General features: G+C 51.0%; 8 protein-coding genes across 8 annotated transcripts; 5 read left to right on the top strand and 3 right to left on the bottom strand.

Moving 5' to 3' along the window:
• Positions 1 to 2040: 2040 nt before the first annotated feature.
• COL26b_009781 (uncharacterized protein) lies at positions 2041 to 2409 on the bottom strand (the record flags this gene model as incomplete). Its single annotated transcript, XM_053182498.1, has 1 exon — positions 2041 to 2409. One exon carries the CDS (start codon positions 2407 to 2409, stop codon positions 2041 to 2043), a length of 369 nt encoding a protein of 122 aa, XP_053033585.1.
• A 1968-nt stretch (positions 2410 to 4377) lies between these two features.
• Positions 4378 to 5723, top strand: COL26b_009782 (uncharacterized protein; the record flags this gene model as incomplete). Its single annotated transcript, XM_053182499.1, has 2 exons — positions 4378 to 4965; positions 5019 to 5723. 2 exons carry the CDS (start codon positions 4378 to 4380, stop codon positions 5721 to 5723), a joined length of 1293 nt encoding a protein of 430 aa, XP_053033586.1.
• A 2121-nt stretch (positions 5724 to 7844) lies between these two features.
• Positions 7845 to 8372, top strand: COL26b_009783 (uncharacterized protein; the record flags this gene model as incomplete). Its single annotated transcript, XM_053182500.1, has 1 exon — positions 7845 to 8372. One exon carries the CDS (start codon positions 7845 to 7847, stop codon positions 8370 to 8372), a length of 528 nt encoding a protein of 175 aa, XP_053033587.1.
• A 261-nt stretch (positions 8373 to 8633) lies between these two features.
• COL26b_009784 (uncharacterized protein) lies at positions 8634 to 10206 on the bottom strand (the record flags this gene model as incomplete). Its single annotated transcript, XM_053182501.1, has 4 exons — positions 8634 to 8727; positions 8783 to 9764; positions 9818 to 9868; positions 9930 to 10206. 4 exons carry the CDS (start codon positions 10204 to 10206, stop codon positions 8634 to 8636), a joined length of 1404 nt encoding a protein of 467 aa, XP_053033588.1.
• Positions 10207 to 12160: 1954 nt separating this feature from the next.
• Positions 12161 to 12660, top strand: COL26b_009785 (uncharacterized protein; the record flags this gene model as incomplete). The annotated part of the gene is made up of 3 exons (XM_053182502.1): positions 12161 to 12163; positions 12227 to 12415; positions 12460 to 12660. 3 exons carry the CDS (start codon positions 12161 to 12163, stop codon positions 12658 to 12660), a joined length of 393 nt encoding a protein of 130 aa, XP_053033589.1.
• A 5407-nt stretch (positions 12661 to 18067) lies between these two features.
• Positions 18068 to 18517, top strand: COL26b_009786 (uncharacterized protein; the record flags this gene model as incomplete). Its single annotated transcript, XM_053182503.1, has 3 exons — positions 18068 to 18159; positions 18249 to 18434; positions 18493 to 18517. The coding sequence occupies 3 exons, from the start codon at positions 18068 to 18070 to the stop codon at positions 18515 to 18517; spliced, it is 303 nt and encodes a 100-aa protein (XP_053033590.1).
• Positions 18518 to 20290: 1773 nt separating this feature from the next.
• COL26b_009787 (uncharacterized protein) lies at positions 20291 to 21930 on the top strand (the record flags this gene model as incomplete). Its single annotated transcript, XM_053182504.1, has 2 exons — positions 20291 to 20620; positions 20725 to 21930. 2 exons carry the CDS (start codon positions 20291 to 20293, stop codon positions 21928 to 21930), a joined length of 1536 nt encoding a protein of 511 aa, XP_053033591.1.
• Positions 21931 to 22387: 457 nt separating this feature from the next.
• On the bottom strand, positions 22388 to 23027 carry COL26b_009788 (uncharacterized protein; the record flags this gene model as incomplete). The annotated part of the gene is made up of 2 exons (XM_053182505.1): positions 22388 to 22701; positions 22757 to 23027. 2 exons carry the CDS (start codon positions 23025 to 23027, stop codon positions 22388 to 22390), a joined length of 585 nt encoding a protein of 194 aa, XP_053033592.1.
• Positions 23028 to 24424: the final 1397 nt, after the last annotated feature.

Raw genomic sequence — 24424 nt, forward strand, 5'->3', positions numbered from 1 at the left:
TAGTCATAATTGAGGCCATAGTTGTAACGTCGTTGATAAGCTCGGCGATCAGACAAGCTCGGCGATCACCCAACCAGACAAACCAATCTTTTACCTTTACATACACATCACACTACACTCAGCAATGTCCCTTATAAATAAAGAAGCTCAATTAAACTTAGCTATCCAGGCAATCAAACAAACAAAAAATCTAAGTATAAGAGCCGCATACCGGATCTACTCAGTGCCCTACTCAACGTTACGCGACCGAATTAAGGGAAAGCTGTCACGACGCGACATAATGCCTAGCTTGCGAAATTTGACTGCGTTTAAAGAGGAGAAGCTTGTTGAGTATATTCTGGATCTGGATTCCCGATCGTTTCCTCCTCGGATTAGTGGTGTGGAAGATACGGCTAATCGACTGCTTGCCGACCGTAACGCGCCCCCAGTTAGCAAGCGCTAGGCTTCAAACTTCATCAAGCGACAACCACAGCTCCGGACGCGCTTTTTTCGCAAATACGACTATAAGAGGGCTCAATGCGAAGATCCAGACGCGATAAACGCGTAGTTTCACCTTGTGGCGAACACAATTGCGAAATACGGTATTGTGGACTCAGATATCTATAACTTTGATGAGACTAGGTTTATGATGGGCCAGATTGCATCCGGAATGGTTGTCATAAGTGCCGAAAGGCGTTTAAATACAAAAATGATGCAGCCTGGTGACCGTGAATGGGTTATAGTTATTCAGGCTATTAGTTCGTCGGGCTATAGCGTCCCGCCGTATATTATCGTCGCAAGCCAATATCACCTCTCCACCTGGTACACGGAAACAGGTCTCCCACGCGACTGGGTCATTGCAACATCTGAAAAAGGATGAACAACAAATGAAAGAGGCCTAGACTGGCTCTAGCACTTTGATCGGTATACAAAATCGCGTACAACTGGCAGTTATCGCCTCCTCATTGTCGATGGGCATAAAAGTCACTACACCACCGACTTTGAGATATATTGCAAGGAAAACAATATTGTTACACTCTGTATGCCGGCCCATTCGTCACATCTGCTTCAGCCCTTGGACGTTGGGTGTTTTAGGCCACTAAAGAAGGCTTATGGTCGACAAATTGAGGATAAGATACGCCGGGGTAATACGCATATTACAAAGGAAGACTTCTTCCCTGCGTTTCGCGAGGCCTTCACACAGGCCCTTACAGAGAAAAACATCCAGAGAGGCTTCAGAGGGGCTGGCCTTGTCCCTCTGGGTGCAGAAAGTGTGATTTCGAAGCTTGATGTCAAGTTACACACTCCAACACCTCCAGGGTCCCTCCCAACAACACCCCCTACGTGGACTTCTCAGACGCTAAACAACTTAACAGAAGTATCTTCTCAGTCCGAACTCATCAAAAGGAGAATCTCTCGCCATCAGAATAGCTCACTAACTTCAATTATTGAAGCTGTTGAGCATCTATCAAAGGGGGCGCATGGATTTATGCACCAGATTGCCTTATTAAGGTCTGAGAACAAAATCCTTCGTGAGGAAAATAACCTACTAAGCCGGCGCCGGAGGGCTAAGAAAACACGTCTCAGACAAGGAGGAAGTCTTACTATAGCTGAGGCTGAGGACCTTCAGTCGCAGAGAGAGGCGATAGCTCAGATTGAGGAGGAAACGCGTTGGAGTAGTGGTCGCCGACCGAGGACTGAGACGGGCTAACGGCGATGTGGCGTCTGTGGGAACACTGGTCATAATGCACGAACATGTCAATTTGCTGAAGAAATGTCTGAGGAAGAGGGCCTTAATTAGTTTCTTTTTAATTGATTTCCTTGGTGTTGCCTATTAGTTGAAAATGTGCTGTGGTTGCGGTTAGGTGATCGCCGAGCTTGTCTGATCGCCGAGCTTATCAACGACGTTAATTGAAGCCATAGTTGTCGTTGTAGTTGAAGTCTTGATGGTTATTGAGACCGTGCTGTTATCGACGCATTTGGCAAACATGTTGAGTAACTTATGAAGGGAGGCCTTGTCTCTGTACGTCGAGCCGACTTCCTCCGATTTTAGTCTGTCCATTAAAGCCGGTACAACCATGAATGAGCAAGACTGGAGAATATCTCCTCCTGTGCTAAGCGCTTCATTTTGATCTTGTACTGATGCTTCTGGAGTGCCCGTTCTTGAGCTTGCTCAATTTTTTCCATCTTGGAAGTGAGGTTGCGGGTGAGAATGCAGATGTCAAAAACACCCGGGTTCTTGTATTTTGACTCGGCACGGGCTCTCTTGGCGTCGTACCGCTTGTTGATCTTCGACTCCTGGCTGATGGCCTGGCGGTCGATCTTCTTCATATTAGAGTCGAACGCATTGTAGAGAGACTCTCGCACTGGTTGGCCGGCGGGAGCGCCGTGCTGTGGAGTTTGAATGTGCATCTTGGAAAACGAAAGCATGTTGCAAGAGCGAGTGATTGAGATTTTTGTTGTGGAGTGGTCGAGGAAGGCAATTGTCAAGACGGCTGTGGGGATGAAGATGAGGATGAAGAAATTGAGTGGATTGCCACGATTGATTGCCTACAGGCGATGTATTTATTACTATGACTTTTATTTCGGAGCAACATGATGTTGGTGAGCCATACATGTCTATGGTTTATGTTGAGAAACTTGAGGTCTGTTTATGACTCTACTGAGAACCTTGGTTCTCTACAACACAGTCAGAGTGGGCCTACATCAGCCAATGTGCAGTACCAATAACTCTATGGTGCGATCAAATTCTATGAAAATTACATTTGTTACCCAGACAAGACCATCACGGTTTTCAGACTCTTTGAATCAGCAATGTGAGCAGCGACATATATGAGTTGAAATGATCTCTGAGTTTGTTTGCTCTTCGCGACGCCAAGGTGTGGTTTGTGCACCATTGCAGGAAACAACCAAACGCAGAAGAAGCTTGGCCAGCAAAGCAGCCAATCCAGAACATTGCAGAATCAAGCTTACAAGTTACAGCGCATTCGCGGCCCACTTTCAGGCTCTCAAGCCCGCCGGCCCCGTTCACAATCTGTCCGCAGCTCCAGAGAGGGGCGCTCATCGGAGGTTCCAGAGCCCCGGACCCAGGCTTGGTGAACAGTGCTCGTTGTGGTTTGGGGGCTGGCGGTGGTAAAAATAGTGACAACGCACCCGCGGTGAGTCGCGGGACTCCGCAGTACGTATTCGTACCTTACCTGACCAGGGGGACGTCAGTGGCTTTGCCCGAGACAATCTCAACGCTGGTCTTAGTGCGAGACAGGAACGGGCCCGACGTTGGATGGCTTAGAACGGGGGACAATTTTGAGTCCTCTAGATGCAAGTTCAATTCTTGGGAGACATCGTGATTTGCATGTCTTCTTGGGATGATGCAGCAAACGTGGTGTGTGTTGCATGCAATGAGGCTCAATTACAGTTGAAGACTGTTCCCTGGCATTGCCTGACAAGGTACGACACAAAATATGCCCGGGCCTCCACCATGACCTCATACGCGAATGAAACAGTGCTGTTCCCTGAGGAGGAGCTAAGGCCAGCGGCCTCCAGCGCCGAAATCGCGAAAGAAACACACAAAGAGAAGTCGAAATGCCATGCATGTGTACCTTACCTGAAGAGCCAGTCCGTCCAGATCTACCGCAGAGGTTCCATTGTGTCTAGGCCACTTGGCAAGACAGAGGAAAGCCCCAATTTCCGGGCCTGACTGATTAATTACCCCCAACGGTGAACCGACAGTTCATCTCCAAGACTCCAACTCAGCCCATCGAGGGTGGCGCTGGCAAACAACACACATCTCGCCCCCCCATCCCCTCGCGTCCCCCTTGATCGTCGAGGCACTTACGACACCGATGCCTCGGACTCCTGGCTTGATCTCCCCATCTCCCCATTCCAACCCCTGCACTCGCCAACCAACTGCAAGCCGCGCGCGACAGGCGTGTCACTACCGGCTTTGACCTACCACTAATTTATCGCTATCGAGGGGCCTGGCGCAGGGAACTTGCGCAGCACTGCAAGAACCTGGCCATCTTTCTCGGCAGAGGGAGCCCGGCCAGCTGAGAACCTGATTCAACCCGAACCCTTTTTTTTCCCTCTTCCCTTCCAGGCCTTGGATTCTGGCCGCAGCGGCGACCCCTTCCGTTTTTCCCTTCCCATCGTCTTGACAATCCATTACGAAAGCAATCCTGGCAGTGACAGCTGCTGCGCCTCCTTCAGACCACCTTTCGTCTCTTCTCCCGATCAGCTTCCAAACTTTTATTTTCTACCACCCATCGAATCTCTACAGCCGACTGGCCATCATAAATAAAAGTCTACGCTTACCTACTCTTCGCCCTGAGAGACACCGAGTAATTCGCTTACCCGAAACCACAAAATCCCATCCCGCTTAATCCACCCGACTACGACGTCATGGCTACTGTGCCGCAAGATCCCCCAACTGCGGCCGCGACCGCCAATCCTGTCCCTACGAACAGCGACGCCAAGCCTACAACCGACCCTGCGGAGACGACAGCACCGGCATCCGAACCAGCACCCACGACCACGGAATCAGGTCCGGACGTAGCAGCTGAGAACGCGAATGGGGCATCTCCACCAAACGGTCATGCTGCGACGAACGATCAGAAGCCATCGGACGCGCCTGCTCCGGCGCCGACGACCGCTGCCTTCAAGGTGAACAGGAAGCCGGTTGGGCAACAAGCAGACTTGCCGCCTAACACCGCCACGACAACGAGTACCAGATCACCAAGGACGTCGACGAGTGCTTGTGCCTGCGACACGCGCGGCACCTCCATCGAAGTCGACAACTCGAAACCCGTCGACTTCGAGGGCGAGATCCCCACTAACAACCACTTGCCTTCCCCCGAGACCTTGAAGAAGATTGAGAATTATGTGGTCCTGGACAGGCATGGCAAGAGCCACCCTTTCAAGAGCCTCTACACTGGACGCAATGTCGCAAGGCGTGTCCTCATCATCTTCGTCCGCCATTTCTTCTGCGGGGTAACTCAACCGTCAACCGTGCCTGTGTCTTGATTTCGTGCTAACCTGCCTAGAACTGCCAGGAATTTCTGCGCACCCTGTCCGAGTCTATAACACCCGATGCCCTCCTTGGCCTGCCCATGAGCACCTTTATCGCTGTCGTCGGTTGCGGCAACCCAGGTCTGATAGACATGTACCTCCAAGAGACGGGCTGCCCATTTCCCGTCTACACAGACCCTACGCGGCGCCTGTTCGACAACCTGGGCATGACACGCACCCTCGCCCTGGGTGAGCGACCAGCCTACATGCGCAAGTCGATGTTCAAGTCGGCCGCGGAGAGCGTCTTCCAGGGGCTGAAGCAAGTAAAGGCCGGCCTGGCCACCAAATCTGGCGACCACAGGCAGGTCGGCGGAGAGTTCCTGTTCGAGCCCGTGGAGCTCATGAGCCCCGTCGGAATGCCATTCGTCGAACGACAACTCGAACAAGCAATGCGAAACTCGCAAAAAGAGGACATCAGCCAAGACGGCATTGACGGAGAGGGCGGCGATGACGGCGTTTACGTTGAGGAAGAGAAGAAGGTTACCTGGTGCCACCGCATGCGATCCACCCGAGACCACGCAGAAATACCCGAGTTGATGGAGGTGCTGGGCCTGACGGGGTCAGGGAAGCCCATCCAGGATAACAAGAGGTGGTCGAAGGCGCTCGAGACACGGAAAGGCACCGGCCTGAGCATGGCAAGTCAGATGAGCAAACTGAGCGGCGAGCAACAACGAGCATAGGAGCGGCGAGGCTTTTTCCTTGTTATCAATGGGTCGGTGCGGCCTGTTGTTCGGGTCGGCTCAGACACCTAGGAGTGAGACATTGGCGGATCCTGGTCAGCACGACGCCATCCTCGACTCGTCTAGCGAGTGGCATGGATACGCGCAGCTGCCTTTCCTGTGTTTAATTTTCGATTGCTAAGTTTAGCATAGCCATCTGTTCAAAATGATACCTGAAGCATTCAATCATGTTTTGCGCTCGAGACTACTCCGAACTTGTCGACGCGAGCAGTCGGTCCAGCGAGGCAGCAATTCGACGAGGCTTCCAGATCTGCGCCCCTTGTGTGACGACCTTTCCCCGCGACGGATCCCTAAGGGCAGAAATATTCGCGGCATGTCTCGCTGCCGGAAACCCGGAACGATGTCGTTGCAGGCTGGACAAGTCCATTGCCCGATTTGGGTAACGAGGGACGACGGCAAACCTTGTGTTCAAGTTCATCTCATCCGTGAGACGACCCTTTCGCCTAACTTCCAGCCGTTCGAGAGCCTTGTCAGCAGCGAAGGATACGACATACCGTCCTATGAAAGAGATGCCAAGCGGCGTAGGAAGGCATCGTCGGTCTTGACCCTGCGCAAGTGCTCTCCAAGGCCACATAGGGATCTGCACTTTGGAAGCACCAGGCTGCAAGCGACATCACATGGCCAAAGTTGCCAACAAGCAAGAGCCTCGTATCCTTTTGATCATGAAGCCTCGACTGGCGCATTGTTTTCAGCTACACTCAGCCCAACATGTTTCTCAGCCCTGAAATACTTCTTATTTCTCTGGAATCCTTTCTCTCACGCATCATGAGCAAGGATATCTCGCGAACCGACAGGACGAAGCCTTCCAAAAACCAGGTTTCCCGGTCCGATGACCACGACCAATCCGGATCCTCCGCCAATAGGCGATTGCTCTCATCATTTCCAGGTTGGAGAAAACAGAAGGCAGGGAAAACTTGCTGGCACTCCCGCTAGTGCTGCGCCCCGCACGTGTTGTGTGTGCGCGGTCGTTCGTCCAATCCGGCGGGCCTTTCCCTTTTTCTTCATCGAGGTTGCTCTGATCTTAAGTTAGGCTTGGCGCTGATGGAACGTCCAAATCTGACATTTACCCTTTCCAACCATCATATGTCTCCGAAAGAGGGACAAGAAGGGCTGTCACGTTCCATTCCTGTGGGATCCGCGATATAAGGTCGCCAATCGTCAGCCATGCTTAAATTTAGAAAAGTCTGGGGAAGGAAGGAAGGCAGCGAAGCTGCGGGAACAACGCCTCTCACCGTGTGTATCGCGCTAGCGTCTAGCAAGCGCGTCAGCGCGGCAATTGAGATACCCGGGTTCGCGGTGCTTCCGACTGCGGTAGTATCTTGGACGACGGAGAGCTTTCTAGCTGATCTGTAAGAAAGCAGCTAGCTGGCTGGTATGCCCGGAGGCGGAGCAGCTCTTGGCAAGCTGGGACGAGGTGTTGGCTTTCCCGCCTCAGCTCGGAGCCGGAGGGATCAACAGCAGCTAGCTGCGGATTATCTGAGCACACTTTCTTTTCCCCCCATCAACAACAGAGCGTCAGATCTCAGTAAGGCTGGGAGGTGGAGACCAAACTGCGTTAGCCTACCTACCTCCCGAACCCGTCGGGGAGGCGCTGGCCGTGCTACGGGCATGCATGCTAACGTCGACTGACTGCCGTTTGCTGAGCTGCTTTTCCTGTCGGAGGCGGGAGAGGCTTGGGTCGGTGAGATTGTCACGTTACCCGAATCTCTGGGCCCTCTTGAGAGGTCGGGAGTGGGAACTCTGCCACGATGTCTCTCGGGATGACAGCTGTGCGCCTGGTGGTGCTGATGGGGGAGGAGGACACAGCCCGAACGCCCAGCTGGACGTCATCCTCCCGGCTAGCTGTCTAGCTACAGGGTGATGGAAGCAGAAGAAGGCTTTCATGGAATACAAGGGCTGGGAATCTATAAAGGAGAAAGACGTCCTCGTCAATAGTCTGTCTGCTTCTCTCATCATCAGCAACAACAACTTCCACAACACTTCAATCCAATATCCAACGCTTCCAAGCTCCTCTACCAACACTCTCCAACACTTCAACCCCACATACCATCCACCGCCAAAATGCAGATCACCAACATCCTCATCGCCGCCCTGGCCGCTGGCTCTGCCACAGCCGCCTCCGTCTCCTCCCGCGCAGCCCGCCTCGCCGCCCGCCAGACCGGCGCCCCCTGCGAGCGCATCGGCGCCAACGACGCCAACTTCGGCGTCGCCGACCTCTCCTCGGGCGTCGTCGTCAAGAAGGTCCTCTCCTTCGCCGTCGGGCCCTCCGCCTCGGGCCCCTGCTCCCTCATCGGGCAGTTCAACGCCGGCTTCCCCATCGACCTCGGCGGCGCCGAATTCTCGCGCCTCGACGTCCGCAACGTCGCCACCGGTGCGCTCGTCGGCTCGTTCCCCCCGCTCAAGGTCGAGAACAACGTCGTCGTCGAGGACACGTTCGTCACGATCAACAGCTTCACCTGCGCGGACAACGTGGCGTTTGAGTTTGCGATTGCGAACGACGGCGAGGCGGATGTTGATATCAACGTCACCTTTACTGCGTCTGAGCAGGGCGGTTTCTTCATCAAGAAGGGCGACCAGTGCCCCATCTAAGTCTTCGGGGACGTGGCTTTTTGGAAATGGCAGTAAGGTGTGATGGGTTCGGATTGGGATATTGCATATAACGGCGTTTGATTTTGATTTGCATAGTTGGCGGAACGGGTATTTAGGACTCTGGACATATTTGCATTATCTTTCTTACTGGTACTTCTACCGATTAACATACTTCATTCCTTGCTCATACTCTCGTTCAATCTCATTCGTGACAAATGCTCGCGTGTCAAATTCTGAATTTTAATGGAGAAGCTTTCCATATCAAGATATAGTGGCCGAATTATCAGCGCAGTCAAAGACCTTCGTAATCAAGCCCGACGCATAGGCATCCTTGATAGACACGGCCACGCTATAACTACAGTTTCATGTCAGTTTCTTGCCGTCTCAAAAGGCATGTAGGGCAAACTTACGTTCCAGCGATGACCATGAACAAGCCGACCAGTACAATGAGAATGTGGAAGCCATATGCACCCTTCTGCTTCATGCTGCCTCTTTTGTAGCTCGAAAAGTCCTGCATCCACAGCAGGGCGGGGAAGACAAGACTGAACGGCGCAAAGCAGATGGCGCCCGCCAGACCCAGAAGGTAGTTCAGAATCGGCACGGCCTCGGCAACGATGAAGGCCAGAATTCCAAGTACTAGATTGCTTCCGATCCACGTCGACCAGTGGACGAGGGTGTTCTCCTGCAGGTGGTGCGAGTCTCTAAGCACCCGCACGAAGATGTACTTGGCCGCGACGTGCTGATAGATTCCTACGCCGATGATGAGTCCCGGTAGCGCGATGCCGTACGAGATCTTCTTGAACAGCGGGCCTGCGCTGCCGAACGCCGGCGTGGCCAGCCACACGCCGCACCAGCGGTAGATCACCAGCGAGAAGGAGAGATACATGGCCAGCACCAATCCACCAGTCACCAGCGCCGCGCGGCGATAGTCCTGCGGCCGGCGCATCTCGGAGATGACGGGCAGGTACATGGACGAGCCGCTGTTGCTGATGAAGATGTTTGCGCTGGCGGTGATGCCGGCGACGAAGGTGGGGTGCGCGACGGCGGTCCAGCCGAGCTCGAAGGGGCCGGTTTGCGGGGCGACGGCGGGGCGGTCCTGTTTCGTGACGGCGACGACGAAGACGAAGACGGCGACGAAGAAGGTGGTGAAGCCGAGCCAGGTCAGCCAGCCGAGCTTGCTGAAGGTGCGGACGGAGGAGAAGGCGGTGATGAGGATGGCGCCGAGGAGGGTGAAGACGACGGTACAGGTGCCGTGGGACGAGACGGCGTTGAAGGCGGTGGAGATGGAGACGATGCCTGCGGCGGAGATGAGGACCTGCGCGACGAGGATTTGGAGGCCGACGAGCTCGCGGCCGGGGCGGGACCAGAGGCGGCCGCACATGTCGGCGAGGGCTGGAAGGAAAGATGTTAGAGAGGAAGAGGAGATGTTCGCATGGGTAGCTTACTGTGGCACTCGGGATGGCGGTTGCGGAATTCTCCCAAGATAACGGCCGTGTCTGGATCATTCGTGTTAGTCTGACTCGAAGAGATGGCGATTGCTTAGGGAGACCGTCATACATGTGTTAAGGGCGTGCCATCCCACGAGAGACACGGCACCCGGAACAGCTCCCAGCGTCGCAAAGGCTCCCGGAACACTCAGAATGCTCATCGCGAACTGAATCTTGCAGAAGATGATCGTGGCCCTCTGCCAGCTGACCGTCCGAAACTGGACGCCATCCTCGGTCTGTCTAAAGACATCGTGGGTCTCCTCGATCTCGCCCTTGGTCGAAGCGACGTCGGCCTGGCCGTCGGATACGTGAGGGCTGACTTTGTCGTCGGTTGCGGGAGGCGCCATGACGTCCTGCTTGCGAGGGCGAAACAAAAAAAGGGGTGTTGTTGGCCTTCACGGAGGACCTCGCAATGTGCCGCAATAAGCTTTCTCTGGGGAAAATAGCGGTGGGTCGGGGGTTTGTTTTTATATACAAGAGAATGCCGGCCAATATGTCGAGAGTTGCATTCTGGTCAATACTCTTGTTATCCCGGGGTCGGAGATAAGCTTCGACTTCAAGGGTCCAAAACTTGCCTCTGACCAAAGGCTAGGAGCCGAATGTAACGATAGGGGAATTCGAAGCTCGGCGTGGTAGCTTATCTCTTTTGGGAGCTCTAGCTCCTAGCTTGGCCGATAAGAACTGCCGATTTGGAAGATTGTCGAGTTAGGTGTTGGGATTTATGAGGAGTCCACGATATGATAAGCTAGATCGTTGCCGGGGGGTGTAGCCGCTGATAGCGGGTAATACACTCTTTCTCGGGTAACGGCAACGACGATGGCCACAAGTGTCCTGAGCGGCGGTGTAGTGATGCGAACGAATGTCAAGCTCGTGGTTTGCGATCTTGCAAGAGAAAACGCGCAATTGGAGTTGCTATTCTTACATCCGTCAGCCAGCATAGTTAGATCACGAACATATGTCATACGTTTTCATGGAATTCAAGTGAGCATCGAGCGAAATTTGGAGCACATTGGCACAGCAGAGGAGGATTTGTCGTAGGAAAATTTGGAGATAAACACTCGAGTACCCCCATTGAGTCTGTGATGACGAAACTGAGTCGAGTCCACATCCTAGTATTCGATGCTCAAACTTGATGCGCCAACAATGGAAATGGGTGCTTTGTTGCCTAGTCTGAATAAGACGTATGGTCGGTCTTGCGACATATTATTTGCATACACCCGATTCCTTCTTTTTTTTTATAGAGACAACTAGTTTGAGGATCAGCAAGGAATCTCGCGTCTCTGGCGGGTCTGGCTTCGCCTTCCCCAGGTCCATGCAAGACATGTGGCCGAGTAAGCGACATATAGAGCAACGGAACCTCGCCATCGGCTGCAGGCACTAGTATTGCGGACAAAAGGTTGAGGACGCATTTCATTCGAGGTGTGTGGGAAAACGTGCACCTGTTAGGCTATTTGCTTGCCAGAGTCGGGTTTAGATTGGCTGTTGTTTGCTTCGCGAACAGATGATATGGATTTCTTAAGCTTTAGGTTTCACCTTGCTTTTTCAGCTGGTCATGATAGCCTACTTTCTAGCTATACTTGTTGTGCTTCACACATTCACTCGTGGCGCTTAAACCTAAGAAAGCTCTATTGATTATGTGACATGACGTGGATCTTGATTGTCCTTTGTTGTCTGCACCCTCTTCGATATGCAGTCGTCTCCTTTGGCCTCGTAGTGGAGTTTGGACTCACGTTTAGTCTATTATTCTTCAGAATGCTCCATCAAATTCGTGTTAGGTTTTTCACGCAGAGAGGAAGAGTAAGCTATGTCTAAGACACCCAAGCAAACATGCACGATGTAGGTTGACGTTTGTACCAAAATTACGACTGGTGTGCTCAGTGTAGGATGTCAAGTCGTAATGATATCAGCCGCAATACCGCCGTGCGGTTGACTTCTTTCGCAAAGCTGAAAGCTGGCAAGTTGCAACAGGTGTATCTGAATCTCCCCGAGATTATGTGTTTCCACCAATCCTGTATCCAGAACACGAGACACAAGCGACCTCAATAGGCTATCAAGAACATCTGTTACCGTGCCTGTACCTGAATCTGGAGCGAATACGAACAGTCTCTTCTGTATGAGACAGCAGAGAGCACAAAATTACGAAGACTACAAAAGGGGAGAGAGAGTGTTCCATTGCTTAACCTCCAGCTTCATTCCATCACACTGCATCCAGCAAGAACAAGCAGCTCTTGGAACAGACAATCAACTCCAGGCCAACACAGCTTACATTGACATGCTTTCCAGATACACAACATCGTCAAAATGGTAAGTCTACATCATCTGCAGACCATCTGAATTCAAGGCTCGAAAGGTTAACGAATCCATTAGCTCGCCAACATGAAACTCGCTGTGCTCCTCGTCGCTCTAGCCACCTCTGTCTCGGCACTCCCAGGCCTGTCCGAAATACAAGCTGAGGCCGGCAAGATCTCGAAGCGCACCAGCGTACAATTCGTCATGTCGAACTTCCGCGAGTCCGCTGCCGCAACTCGGTTGAGCTCGGTGCGCTCATCACGCCTGGTCAGTGCCACAACATACCCACGGCCAGCACCATCACGGCGCAGGTGTACGACCCCAGCGGGCAGACGTGTGTGCTCAAGTTCTGGAGCGATGCCGACTGCAAGGGAACGGCCACTACGTGGTGGATGAAGGGAGCAAAGAACGACCGTTGCTTCGACAGCGCTTCACAGGGCGGGATTCGGAAGCTGAGTGGCGCCAAGAGTGTTCTCGCCAACTGTGCGGAAGACGCGATTCCGGCGTCGTAGAGAGCGCGAGGCACTCGGAAAGACGTGCTGTGTGCTGATACAAGGGTTGCAAGGAGATGATTTCGTTTCTTTTTCTTCGGTTATACCGTCTGAATAACTCTCTCGTACGGATGCCCTCGAGTTTTCCAGCGTCCGCTCGTTTCGTAGTTCTGAAGGTCCAATGGTTGGATTTTTCAAGTTCGGCTACCTAGGTCTATCTATAATTAATCTCTTTACACACACGAATGTCATTCTGAGTTATTTTATGAATCCAATGAATGAAGGAGATAAACATCCGGTAAAAGCATATCATCATCATGTTGCATGGAAATCAAAGAGAAGCTTGCATTACAGCGATCTTGCCGGGGTTGAAATCTCCACGGTCTGAAATCAAAGCAAAGACTCATGCTCCGAAGTTTCCAAGACTGAGGGAAAAAGGTGCATTTACAGAGGTGACCGCAAAGCTATTCGCTCAGTACATGTATCCGATCTTTTTCCAGCAGTTGATATTTCCTTCAAAGCAATATCACCAACCACCCAATTCTTAATATCATCAGCCAATACCCTCGACTCACGGTCCACTTGTATGTGGAATTCGCGCTGGACCTGTATACCCTCCATGTTGCCCAGTTCTCGACTATCAGAGTACAGCTGTTTTGTGGATGCCTGTGAGCTCCGCGGTTCATCCTCTAGTCTCTCAAACGAACCCTCAATGTCGGCATCACTGCCTAGCTCCCTGGTTCGCTTGTGTTTACCACAAGCAGCTGCTAAGACACCGCCCGTATTGCGGGCCTTGGAAGTGTTGCCTATGGTGATGCGAGTACTGTTTGAGTAGGTAGAAGGTTTGACGCTGTGTGCCTTCCTTGAGTGTCCGGATCTTTGGCTGGTACAATCGATGCTTTTTGAACCCGAGAATTCTTCGGAATTACTGCAGATATATCGTTTCAATATTTGCGCGCAAACAGGGAGAGTGGTGGCAATGATGGCCAGGCATGTTTCGATGCATGACCCAATGTATGGGTAAACGATGACTCGGCTGATGTTGGTGGCATTACCGCCATTGCTGGCACCAGATCCCAGGCAGTAGACATGGAAAAGGACTGGGCGAACGATGGAAGCGGCCGCAATGCTGAAGTAAACAAATTGTCAGTCATGTGAGTTCCGGTCAACGCAAAGGCGACTCTGGGTCACTTACCCAGTGCCAAACAACAGAATTGTCGCCATTGCCAAATTTCTTTCTCTTCCAAACTCCAACTGGCAGAAAGCTCCCATAAGAAGTAGCGCAGTGGCGAACGCGTTAATGAAGATATTTGGGGTAGCAATGCCAACCTCGGTGCCTATGTAGCAAATGCTTGGAACAGTCTTGTCCCAGAACCCTTGGACAGGCGTGCATTTGAATACTGTTTCAAAATTAGTTGATTGCAATCACAGCAGACGGCGATCATACTGACATGTGCCAAGAATCATGGCAGTTCCCCATGCTAATACCATGAATGACAGAATCCACACGCAAATCCGAAGTCCTTTGCAACTTGCGCAGAGTCGAAAGTACGTAGCAAAAACCGCAAGTTTGGAGAGAGGGCATGCTATGCCGTATACGATGCCCATGGCGGTGATGCCCTGAATACTTTTAATATTCCGTGATCCACAAGAATTTGAATCAGAGGTGCCAAATGACCTACGATCAACACAGGGGGTATGCCGCCAGGATAGTTAGCTCCAACTGTGGCTAAGTCTTTTCCAAGACCAAAGTGAACCGCTGATTTGAATCGTTAGTCTGAATATGACCCCAATTTTTCTTTTGTTGGATGAAGCTGAACACTTACAAGCCCCTTCGGTGATAAGAAACGCATGATTGGAGAACTTCCAACGCCAATCTCCGTCAGTCAAAGTACAAGAATCTGAGGGCGTATCGTACTTACCAACGCTGCAAGGCAAACACCATCTGTAGCGCTAAAATGGGATCCGCTGGCGCGGCCAAAATGCAGTTTGGCGCCTACCGAGACGGTGGCAACAACGCTGAGTATTGCGTGCGGAACTATCAGAGCCCACGCAACGCTTTCTCTCGAAGGTCTTGAATCGATGTCCATCATGAGAGGGGCGTCGAATTGACAATGGAGATATCATATCAGCAAGATGGTGACTCGAGGAAGACCATGTCTTTTAGACGCTCATCGCATTTCAGGATTCGCCTTTTGGCTCCGATTAAGGAAAGGGGGCCGATCGGTTCTGAAGTCTGGATTAGGGTCGGTTTGCCATCACCCCGTCTTGACTGCCACATGCTTACAGGGTTGGTGTGGCCCAACAAGAAACCATTTTGTTTGTCAGGCTCCCATTGGACGTCGGTACGCGATGACAGGGTGAGATGGTGCAGCTTCTTGTTGGAACGGGCACCAGGAGCACATGATCAGTAGGGCGAGGCGCATTGGCTGTCTCGCAAAAAGACTGCACAGAAACCCAATCAAAGCCCTTGTCACAGCGCGACATTTCAAGCAGATTTGTAAACAGCACTCTTCAGCCCAACTGGGACAAGAAGACAAAATGAAGTCAAGGCAGGCCTGATCTTCAATGTCAATGGCGAAACCAGTCACCACAATTGTAGGGCTGAAGACTCGGACAACCTCGCGCAATCTGGGCAAAGTTGCTAACTGGTTGTCTATTAGAGAAAACCTCAGCGGTTGGGCCATACATCAAGTGTTCAAATCGTCCGAGTCTGACTTATATGGCAGAAGAGGTGCAGCGAAACACGCAAAGTTGAATTGCTTGCACTTTGACGACATGTAAAATAGCAAAATAACGGCACAGGTCAGAATTCACCATCTTTCAATGGTTTTTCAATCTCCTGCTGATCTTAATGACAGAGACGCAGCCCGAAATAGGGCTCAAAGGTAACCCTGGTCCGCAGTCATCTTTGCAACCAACAATCCCCTGCATGATAGACACGGGACGCGCCATATTCGGAATAAAGACAAACATATTCATGGCAAATGGTTCTGACAGCACGTTCATCAGCTTAAGCGCTGTCCAAGCCAGTGCCTAATAAAACCATCTCTTCCCTACTTGTTCAAAAGGACTGAGCATCACACAGCCACTAAAGCTTTTCTGCCATCTCATTGACTCGTCCAACAACCTGATACCTTTCATCGGCGATCCCGCGACAAAGACGGCAGTGAGCCCGACGGCACGTCTGTTATTGCTATGTCTACCACCGCAGCTCCGAGAAAGCTGGGTATCTTGCTTGCCCACGGCGGAATCCACACACCGACTTGTTTCGATCCGACCAAGGCCCGTCTAGAAGCCGCCGGTTTCTTCCCGGTAATTGCTGTCCGTCATCCAAGTCTCGGCACCGACCCGACCATCACCATGGACGATGACGCCCGCAACATCCAGTCAGAGCTATCCCCGCACTTGGAAGAGGGGCGAGAATTTCTCTGTGTCGCGCATTCATATGGTGGAACACCCATGGTGGCGGCGGTGCAAGGGTTTTCTACGGCAGACCGAAAGGCAAAAGGGAAGAGAGGCGGTATCGCTGCTGTCGTCTTCATCACGGCAGTCGTACCTGCGGCAAGAGGTGGTGGAGCTTTTGATATTATACCTTCTGAGCTGGATATCACGAGCGTTACCAATGGAATTGTGGTGGGCAAACCGGCTGCCAAAGACGTTCTCTACAAGCCTGATATGTCAGAAGAGATGGCTAATAAGTACATGGCTATGTGGGAGCCACAGTCATTGGCGGCTCTCGCTGGACCTGTCACATTTTGCATGGAAGAATTGAATATTTCGACCTACTACATCTTGTGCGAGAAAGATCTTTGCCTTTCGCCAGCTCTTCAGCAGAAGATCGCATCCACAATTCCGAACTTAAAGAGGTTATTGCGTAATCCTAGGGGCCATTCTGCGATCATAACCGAGGTGGAGAAGTTCGTGGAACAGTTGATTGAAATTTCGGAGGAAGTTGAAGGAAGCAGGGTTATTCAATAGTAGTTCAGGTGACGATTCACTTGAGTTCCTGGAGCGATCGCCGCCAACGTGATATATCTTAGCTCAGCCCTTAGTCCTGTTGCATTGCCGATGCTTGGAATGCAACAAGAAGTCCATGCTGAATATCTACGCCAATAATTTTCGTCCGAGCTTATCTACACTGCAAATGAGAATGACCTTCGCTGCCGACCTTGCGTGTCGCTTTCGGGACCGGATTGCAGCCCCACTTTCTCAATTCGGCCACCTTCGGAGCCCGAGTTACGGAATAGTCTTCGATCTTTCGAGTTAGAGACATGCGATCCAGAGAGTTGTGGGTTTCAGTGAATGACAATAAGAGAGTTAATTCGCTCTGTGTATTCATTTTTTGCATGCGTTCTATGTCAATGGCTCGCACTTTCTGCATCATAGATATCGCTCAACTCTCAAATCGTCCGTCCGTGTTTCCATATCGGCGTTGTGGGCGTGGAAGTTGCCGGCCTCTCCGGCTCAGAGTTTGCGTATTCAACCACGAAAAGTTAATTTGAGACTTGGAATGTTGAATGAGTATCGATGGCCTGTTTTCTCATGACCTTTCAAGCCGAATACCACGCAATCCCAGACTTGTAAACCCATCCATACAAGAGGCCGGCGGTGAATAAAGACCTTCCGTTGCGCAACGGAGATGTTGACAACGAACTGCAATTTTCGCATATTGTTGCTCATGAAGATCTCGGAGTCACCCGCGTGTGCTTGAGCAAAACTCAATTTGGGAGAAGCCGGAAGCTTTCTCACTGAGTCATGTTCAAACCCCCGACTTCCCGTTCCTAGGGGTTCGAAACCTTAGGATCACCCCAAACACGACACGAACACGAGTGAACTGGTTTCAATTGATGTGTCGAAGGCTAGCTGGTAGATATGAATAAATCGATGCATCTGTTGGTGATATGGTTTTGTTGATCCTATAATTCCTTCATTGCGCCCAAATGTATCAATTGCAAGCGTCGCCGCCGCTTGCGCTTGACTTGTCAAGGATGTCACGTCCAGATCAAGATTAGCCATTCAATTATACTTCTCTAAACTTCCCCACTGCAGGTGGCAGTGAGGACATAATCAAACACTAATCGCCTTCGGGACAGGATGAACCGTTGCCAAGCTATTTTTGCACTCGGATTCCCCGGGAATCAATTCCAGCTGTATGTCGAAGTTGCCCAGCGTCGATCTCGGCATGACAACAGCAAGCTTCGCTAAAGTCGCGTTGCATCCACTGTGGACTCGTAAGGGGGAAACTCAAATGCTAAGATATCCTCGAAATACGAGCAACATAAGCGCCGATTCTATGTATAAGAAGCCTAGTGTTATCGCTCTGTTGACTAAATGAACTTGCAACCACAACCGTCGTTACAACAATTCGAGTTCTTTATACAACTGTCACTCTTTTATAACCTTTTTTTAACTACAACTCTTCACAATGCGTGCCTTCACCACCATCGCTGCCGCCCTTCTTGTGGCTGGCGCCCAGGCTGCCCCCGCCCTCGAGAGCCGCCAGGTCATCTACGGCTGGTGAGTTGGTTCAGTAGCAACATGCTCACTTCCTGTGATGGCCATGTTGTTAGCACTTTGTATATGCTGGGCGACTAATAATCAACCAGCTACTTCTCCGGTGACGGCATTGTCGACCAGTACATCAGCGTCGGCCACGACGAGGACATTCCTGGCAAGACCAAGACCTGGCACCTTGACTGCGGTACCACCTCTAGCCAGCTCGTCCCCGGTGTCTTCGCCAAGTGCACCGTCGATGGAAAGGCTCCTTTCGGAATCACTGGCCACGACGCTACGTAAGTGCTATAACGAATATTCCCCAATTACTTGAGCGGGCTCTGACCTATTCTGCAGCAACATCAACTGCCCTATTGCTTAATTGGAAAGCTCCCTACATACCCAGTGCGAACAAAAGCCAGGCGGATAGAATAGCAAAACTAATAGACATTAATTGCTTTACCAAAGTTTTCTGAAATTGGATGCGATCGAGACTTTCGCTTTGCATACAAGATGTTGATGTGACCTGTCAAAGCCTAACTGAATACCAAGAGGTTAAAACCCACGGATCAAGATGTCGTGATCCAATAGAGGATGCGATGGCAGAAGAACCCTTAGGCTTATCGTAAGCCCGGCACCCGATCACCGATTAGGGGAATATGTTTTGCATGCAATACATCTGGCTGCATGGTATCAGGATCGTTGTACTGCAGCCTGCAGTTGTCTTGAACCAAAAAGAACCGAGGCACAGGTTTTGCGATCTCTTTGTTGAGATCTAGTTTCATTCAATCTGAAAGAAGATGCGACGAGTTGAGCCTCTGGGCCCACTTGCGTGCTGGACGCGAGAGCTGGATCTTCGAAGACCACATGTTGCGATTCAGCCGCGGTGTCATCAATATACCCAAGGGAATGAACATGTGGATTCTCTCCCCTTTGACGGCGGGGAAATTTGTCCCATAATGCGAACTCGCTGAACGAACACGGTCTTTCATCCCACAGGCTGCGATCCATGCGCTCACCGAGCCACCTTGTTGCTCAGACCTCGCAGACGCAGGGATGACCCACGGCCGGACTTGGATGTTACATGAACGATGACACCGACACGGACAAAGTTGGGACGTTCCCATCCAATCCAGAGCCTTTTGTTTCCAAGACAGCCTCCAGACTTGGCCATACAATCGCAGCCGACAGCCATCCATGCCGGCAAGGTCCGACATGCTCGGTTTGGGCCGAACTTGTTCGTTGTTAGGGCCAACTCTTCGATTGCCTGTTTTGTCTTTTGAACTATAAATTGTTTTACGTTTCTATCGGCCGGGACAAAGACCCCCTAGGAAGGCTCATGTAATCTTCGGTGACAACGGCAGGCTGACAGCAGACACGACGCTAGTCGTCGACGCGGCGAGGTCCCGAAAGCTGTCATCAGCTCATCCGTTGTGCGGCAGTGGCTTTGAAACTACCGTGGCCGGCATCATCATGCAAAATGCCAAAGACTGACAGCCGATCAGAATCCACCCCGATGGCAAGTTAAGGACCCCTCATCCGCCGTTTATTCAACACGGATACGGAAGCGTCGTTTTCTTTCAAGTTTCCTCCCTGGCCGCGTCTGATTCTTTGCCTCCGTTACACGTCACTGGCATTTCGGCCGGATTTGCGACAAGTAAGCAACTTGCAAAGAGGGTTGGATGTGACGCATTTTCGACGGCCTTTTGAGTCGACGGTTCCCCTCTAAAAGATCCGGTCAGGCTTTAGCGGCAACCTTCAAATGCGAGAAAAATCACAGCGTACGGCTCGTTAAGCCTGACACTACGGCGCTAAGTAAATCGACGATACGATCGAAAGTCGATAGAAAATACAAACCGCATACGAGGCGCTCTGATCCGCTTTCGAAAATCTCTTCCGTTCCAAAATGATCGTCCAGAAAACATGGCCACAATACATAGCCATACGCATCCTCATCGTCTTGATGAAGGACTTGGGGCTTCTATGTCTGACATACTTCTACGCGATCTTCGCACTAGGCGGCGTGCCAGCCATAGTCCATCCATTCTCCATCGTCATTGAGGTGATAGGAGCGATCGAGATTCTCTTTTACCTATTTTTCTTTTTGCCTTACAAATGGTACCTCCAAAGCTTCAAGCCTTACAGACCACCCCCAATGAGCCGATCGCAACGGGCACAGCTCTTCTACAAGGCCCTGAGTTTGGTGCCAGACGGTGAAGACTTTGTGCGGAAATGGATGCTGAACGCTCACATCGAAGACATACGTCGCGAAAACCTCAAAGACTGGCTCTTGTGGGGTCTTTTCGAGAGGGATGGCACTACCGAGAGGCCGACCCAAGAGATTGATGAAGAGTGTGAGCGATACATCGATGATGCCGAAGAGAAATTTGGGATAAAGCTGAAGCCTGGGAGAGGTAACGCAGAGGCATTGAGGCTTACATTCGATCCGGTGATCATCAGACATCGCAGTTTGTTCTACTACGTGGTATGTGAGCGTCTTAATCCCCGTTTGCAGTGATTGCCACGGTCTATAAAGGGGGAAACCCACATACTGTCCTGCCAATTTGATGCTAATGCCAATGGTCTCAGGTCATCGGTTTCCTCGACAACTTAATGGCCTTCTATCTCCTAACACAGGGATACCGGCACTACAAACAACCATTCACAACATTCTTCAAAGTCTTCCCCCTCCGCTTCATCAATCTTATCCCCTTCAAGCGTTCCGCTGCCGACGGCATGTCTTACTGGTATCGCCCGCACAAGTCTAAGACACAACGTCCCATTGTTTTCATCCATGGTTTGGGAATTGGTCTAATACCCTACATGTTTTGGCTTCGCACAATTCCCAAGGACGTTGGGATACTCGCCGTTGAGATGCTGCCTATAGCCACCCGCGTCACGACATACCCGCTGCAGCCCACCCCTGAGCTGGCGGAAATGATCGCCAAATGCGTCGCGCAGCAACGTGCCGCACAACCCGCTCCTGGAAAGGGCGAGCGAGGCGTTTGGGATGACTTTGTCTTGATTGGCAATAGCTACGGAACTCTTCTGATGCCGCAACTTCTCCAGAGAGCCGACTTTGCGCCACGGGTCGCCGCCTGTATCTTGATAGATCCCGTCTCGATGTTGCTGCATCTGCCAGATGTGGCCTACAATTTCACGCGACGGGAGCCAACTCCATCTATCCGTGGCAGAACAGGACACGGCAATGAATGGGAGATCTGGTGGGCGAGCGCCACGGATGCCGGAACTGCCTACACGCTCGCTCGGAGACTTTGCTGGAGAGAGTCCCTGATGTGGAGAGAAATGCTTACACCCAGTCTCCGCAGCGCGGAGACCGGATACTATGCCTCCGGATCCTCAAATGAGATCGCGATTTTTGGCAACGGCATTCAGCCCGGAATGCGCAGCACAGTCATATTAGGAGGGGAAGACTGCGTTACGACACCGAAGTCAGTGGCCAGCTATGTCTACTCTGGCGACGTGAGGTGGACCCTCGATGACATTGAGGATTGGAAGAGGTACGAATGGAGCGGCAACGAGGAGTTGGAGTTGATGTATTTGGATGGAAAGGATCATGGACAGGGTATCATGGTGCCTTTCCCGCACAAGCCTATTGCAAGTGTCATTGAGGCATACTGTCGACGAGATGATGGCTTTGTAGCTTTTGGAGACAGGTATATCGGCGGCCCTGAGGCTGATGGCGGGTTGTTTGGGAGCACGAATTCGTTGAGCATATACGACTCAAGGCAGGGACACCCGGGAGAGGTCGTCGTGGAGATGAAGCATTTCTAGTTTCTGCGGTCCAAGCCCACACGTCTGTGGGTTGTAAGTACAGTTATATCAGTACATTGTCGGCTGCAAGGATGCATGGCGTTTGTGGATAGTCCAATTACAACATCCGCTTGAGCAGTGCTAAGCGCTCGCAAGTTCTCAGTCAATGACACAGCGGAAGTTTGGCACATATAACAGATCAACAGTTCAAGAAACCATGGATTACTATGGCATCTTACAAATTCATATTTGGTGCGCATCAAAAACAGCTAAAAGGTTTAGGACTACCAATAGACGCCAATGGATACATGTACTGACTTCGTCGGCACTATTTGGACCACGTGATAATACAGCTTAACAGTTTGATGTTGCGTTATCCAAAGAAATCTAAAGCCAATTTAAATAATCTTTCAAGGATAGTTTGCAAAATCTGCTACAAAAGCTCTCAAACACATGAATAAGCTACAGAAAAGTCCTCTTAGGCCAGTTCAAGCTCAATAACGCTGAAGTGGTCAGGGGGTTTCTTCCAAAATTTGACCACCTTCAATCCAACTGAATCGATCAAAGCCAACCACTGTTTCTCGGTGCGCTCTTGCCCTGCTAGGTAGACCATCATCGCAATGTCGAAGGCAGCTGTAGACATCTGGCTTTTCTCATCATCGAGAATCTGGTCATGGATAAGAAGTCTACTATAGCCAGGCTTCATAGCGCTCTTCTGCATTTCTAGGATCTTTCGTGCAGGCTCGTCCGACCAGTCGTGAATTATGTGATGTAAGTAGTAGGCTTTGGCATCTATCCAGCCAGATCAGCAACTTGGTAGACACGAAATTGAAATTGCTCAACTTACGCTTCACAGGCTGAGGAGTAAAGAAGTTGTAGTCCACCTTGTTGATAGTTTCGGGGACAATATTCGACGCAACAACCTCGGGAAGATCTGCGAGGTAAAGTCTCGAAGCTGTCTCGGGATATGCGTTGTACATCCTCGTCAAGTCGTGGCCAATGCCCCCACCAACGTCCACAAATAAAGGTAGGTTGGGATCCGACTCGTCTACCAGCTTCTTGTGGGGGTACATGTCCATCCACGGCTGCTCTTTGCCTGTCGAGACCTTCTGTACCATGTTGAAGGATTCGCCAAATTCAGGATGTTCTTTGAAGTAGGACCACAGACTTCCTTTGTAGTTCTTAACTCTCTGGAACAAGGTATCCGTACCATCAACAGGGTTTCTATAACCCATCTCAGCCAATATCCTTGGCATTTCACCGTACATGGGAAGGGTAGCGAAGCGGCTGTAGAAGTCAGAATGAAGAAGGCTTCGCTGCAATTCCATGGCTCACAAGTAGTCGAGAAGCGCCCCGAAAGGCTTGTTGAGTTCCATGCAGAATTCCCTCGGTTGAAATCTATCAACCGGGATTTGTTCCACGAGATGGTTTGCAGCTAAAAGGCGCAGAAATCGATCTTGCGTAATTGTCTTAGTTGCAATAGCGTAAATGTAGGCAATGTATAGACTCACGAAGTAAGGCAGGATCAATTTTCCCGACCATGTCTGCAAGTTGCAAACTGGTCATGGGTACGTTTCCGTTCTCTTCCCACTTCTCGAAAAGTCTCAAGTCCTTCATAGTCAGGAGAACACCAACAGTTGCCGGCTTACAATACAAGTCTGATTAGCATCGGACGGACTTCGCGGAGATTGGGGTTACTACCTGATTCAGTAGCATGCGGACGTAGGTGTCCCATGAAGTTTCCACTTTGCCTATCACTTCATATGCTGCAGAGAGCGTGTCCATTCTTTCTTCCTCATCTTTGAAGGTGCATTTTGTGACATTCTTTGCAGCGCGAATGAAGTCCTGGGCTGTTCCGGGGCTTCCGTTTTGTAAGCCGTTTGCGTGGGTTGTGCTCTGAGCCATGATGATGACAAAGATGAATCTTGATAGCGCGCGGAAGATGAAATATCAGGAGGAATGGTACTGTCTCGTCTGTAATATAAGATCCTTGCTGGTACGAAAGATTTCTGCAAGGCTTGATCAAAATGGTCTAACCAAGGTGCACTCATCAGTGGGGTTTATAGATGACTTTATGTGCCACGATAGAACAGAAAAGCAAGCATTGAAACCTTCAAAGCTCACTCTTTCGGCGAACGGGAATTAATGATGACCGTATTTCCAGAATTGGATGTAGGTATGATATCACTTGATATTCTCCCCTCAATGTGTTGGCCGGAGGAAGTAACGGCCGATCTGACAGAAAGCTTGGAGCAATTTGAGCGATACGATTGATCAATCACTATCAAATCAAACCATGTTGACTACAGACGGTGCATTAAATGGATGAGTAGACGGATGAAAAGATTGGTCGTGTTTCATTCCTGAAGTCTAACAGATGTTTGTTAAGACGCAAACACGGTGGCAGCACGCTGCGGACCTTCGGCCTGCACAGCCCAAGCCAGTAAGATATTGCCGAGAGTTTTGGTGGACGGTAGTTCATTATCTTTGCACATGCAAACGCGCCTTAGGCCTT

Source organism: Colletotrichum chrysophilum, assembly GCF_026319265.1.
Source record: "Colletotrichum chrysophilum strain AFK26 chromosome Unknown scaffold_97, whole genome shotgun sequence".
Taxonomy (NCBI): Eukaryota; Fungi; Ascomycota; class Sordariomycetes; order Glomerellales; family Glomerellaceae; genus Colletotrichum; species Colletotrichum chrysophilum.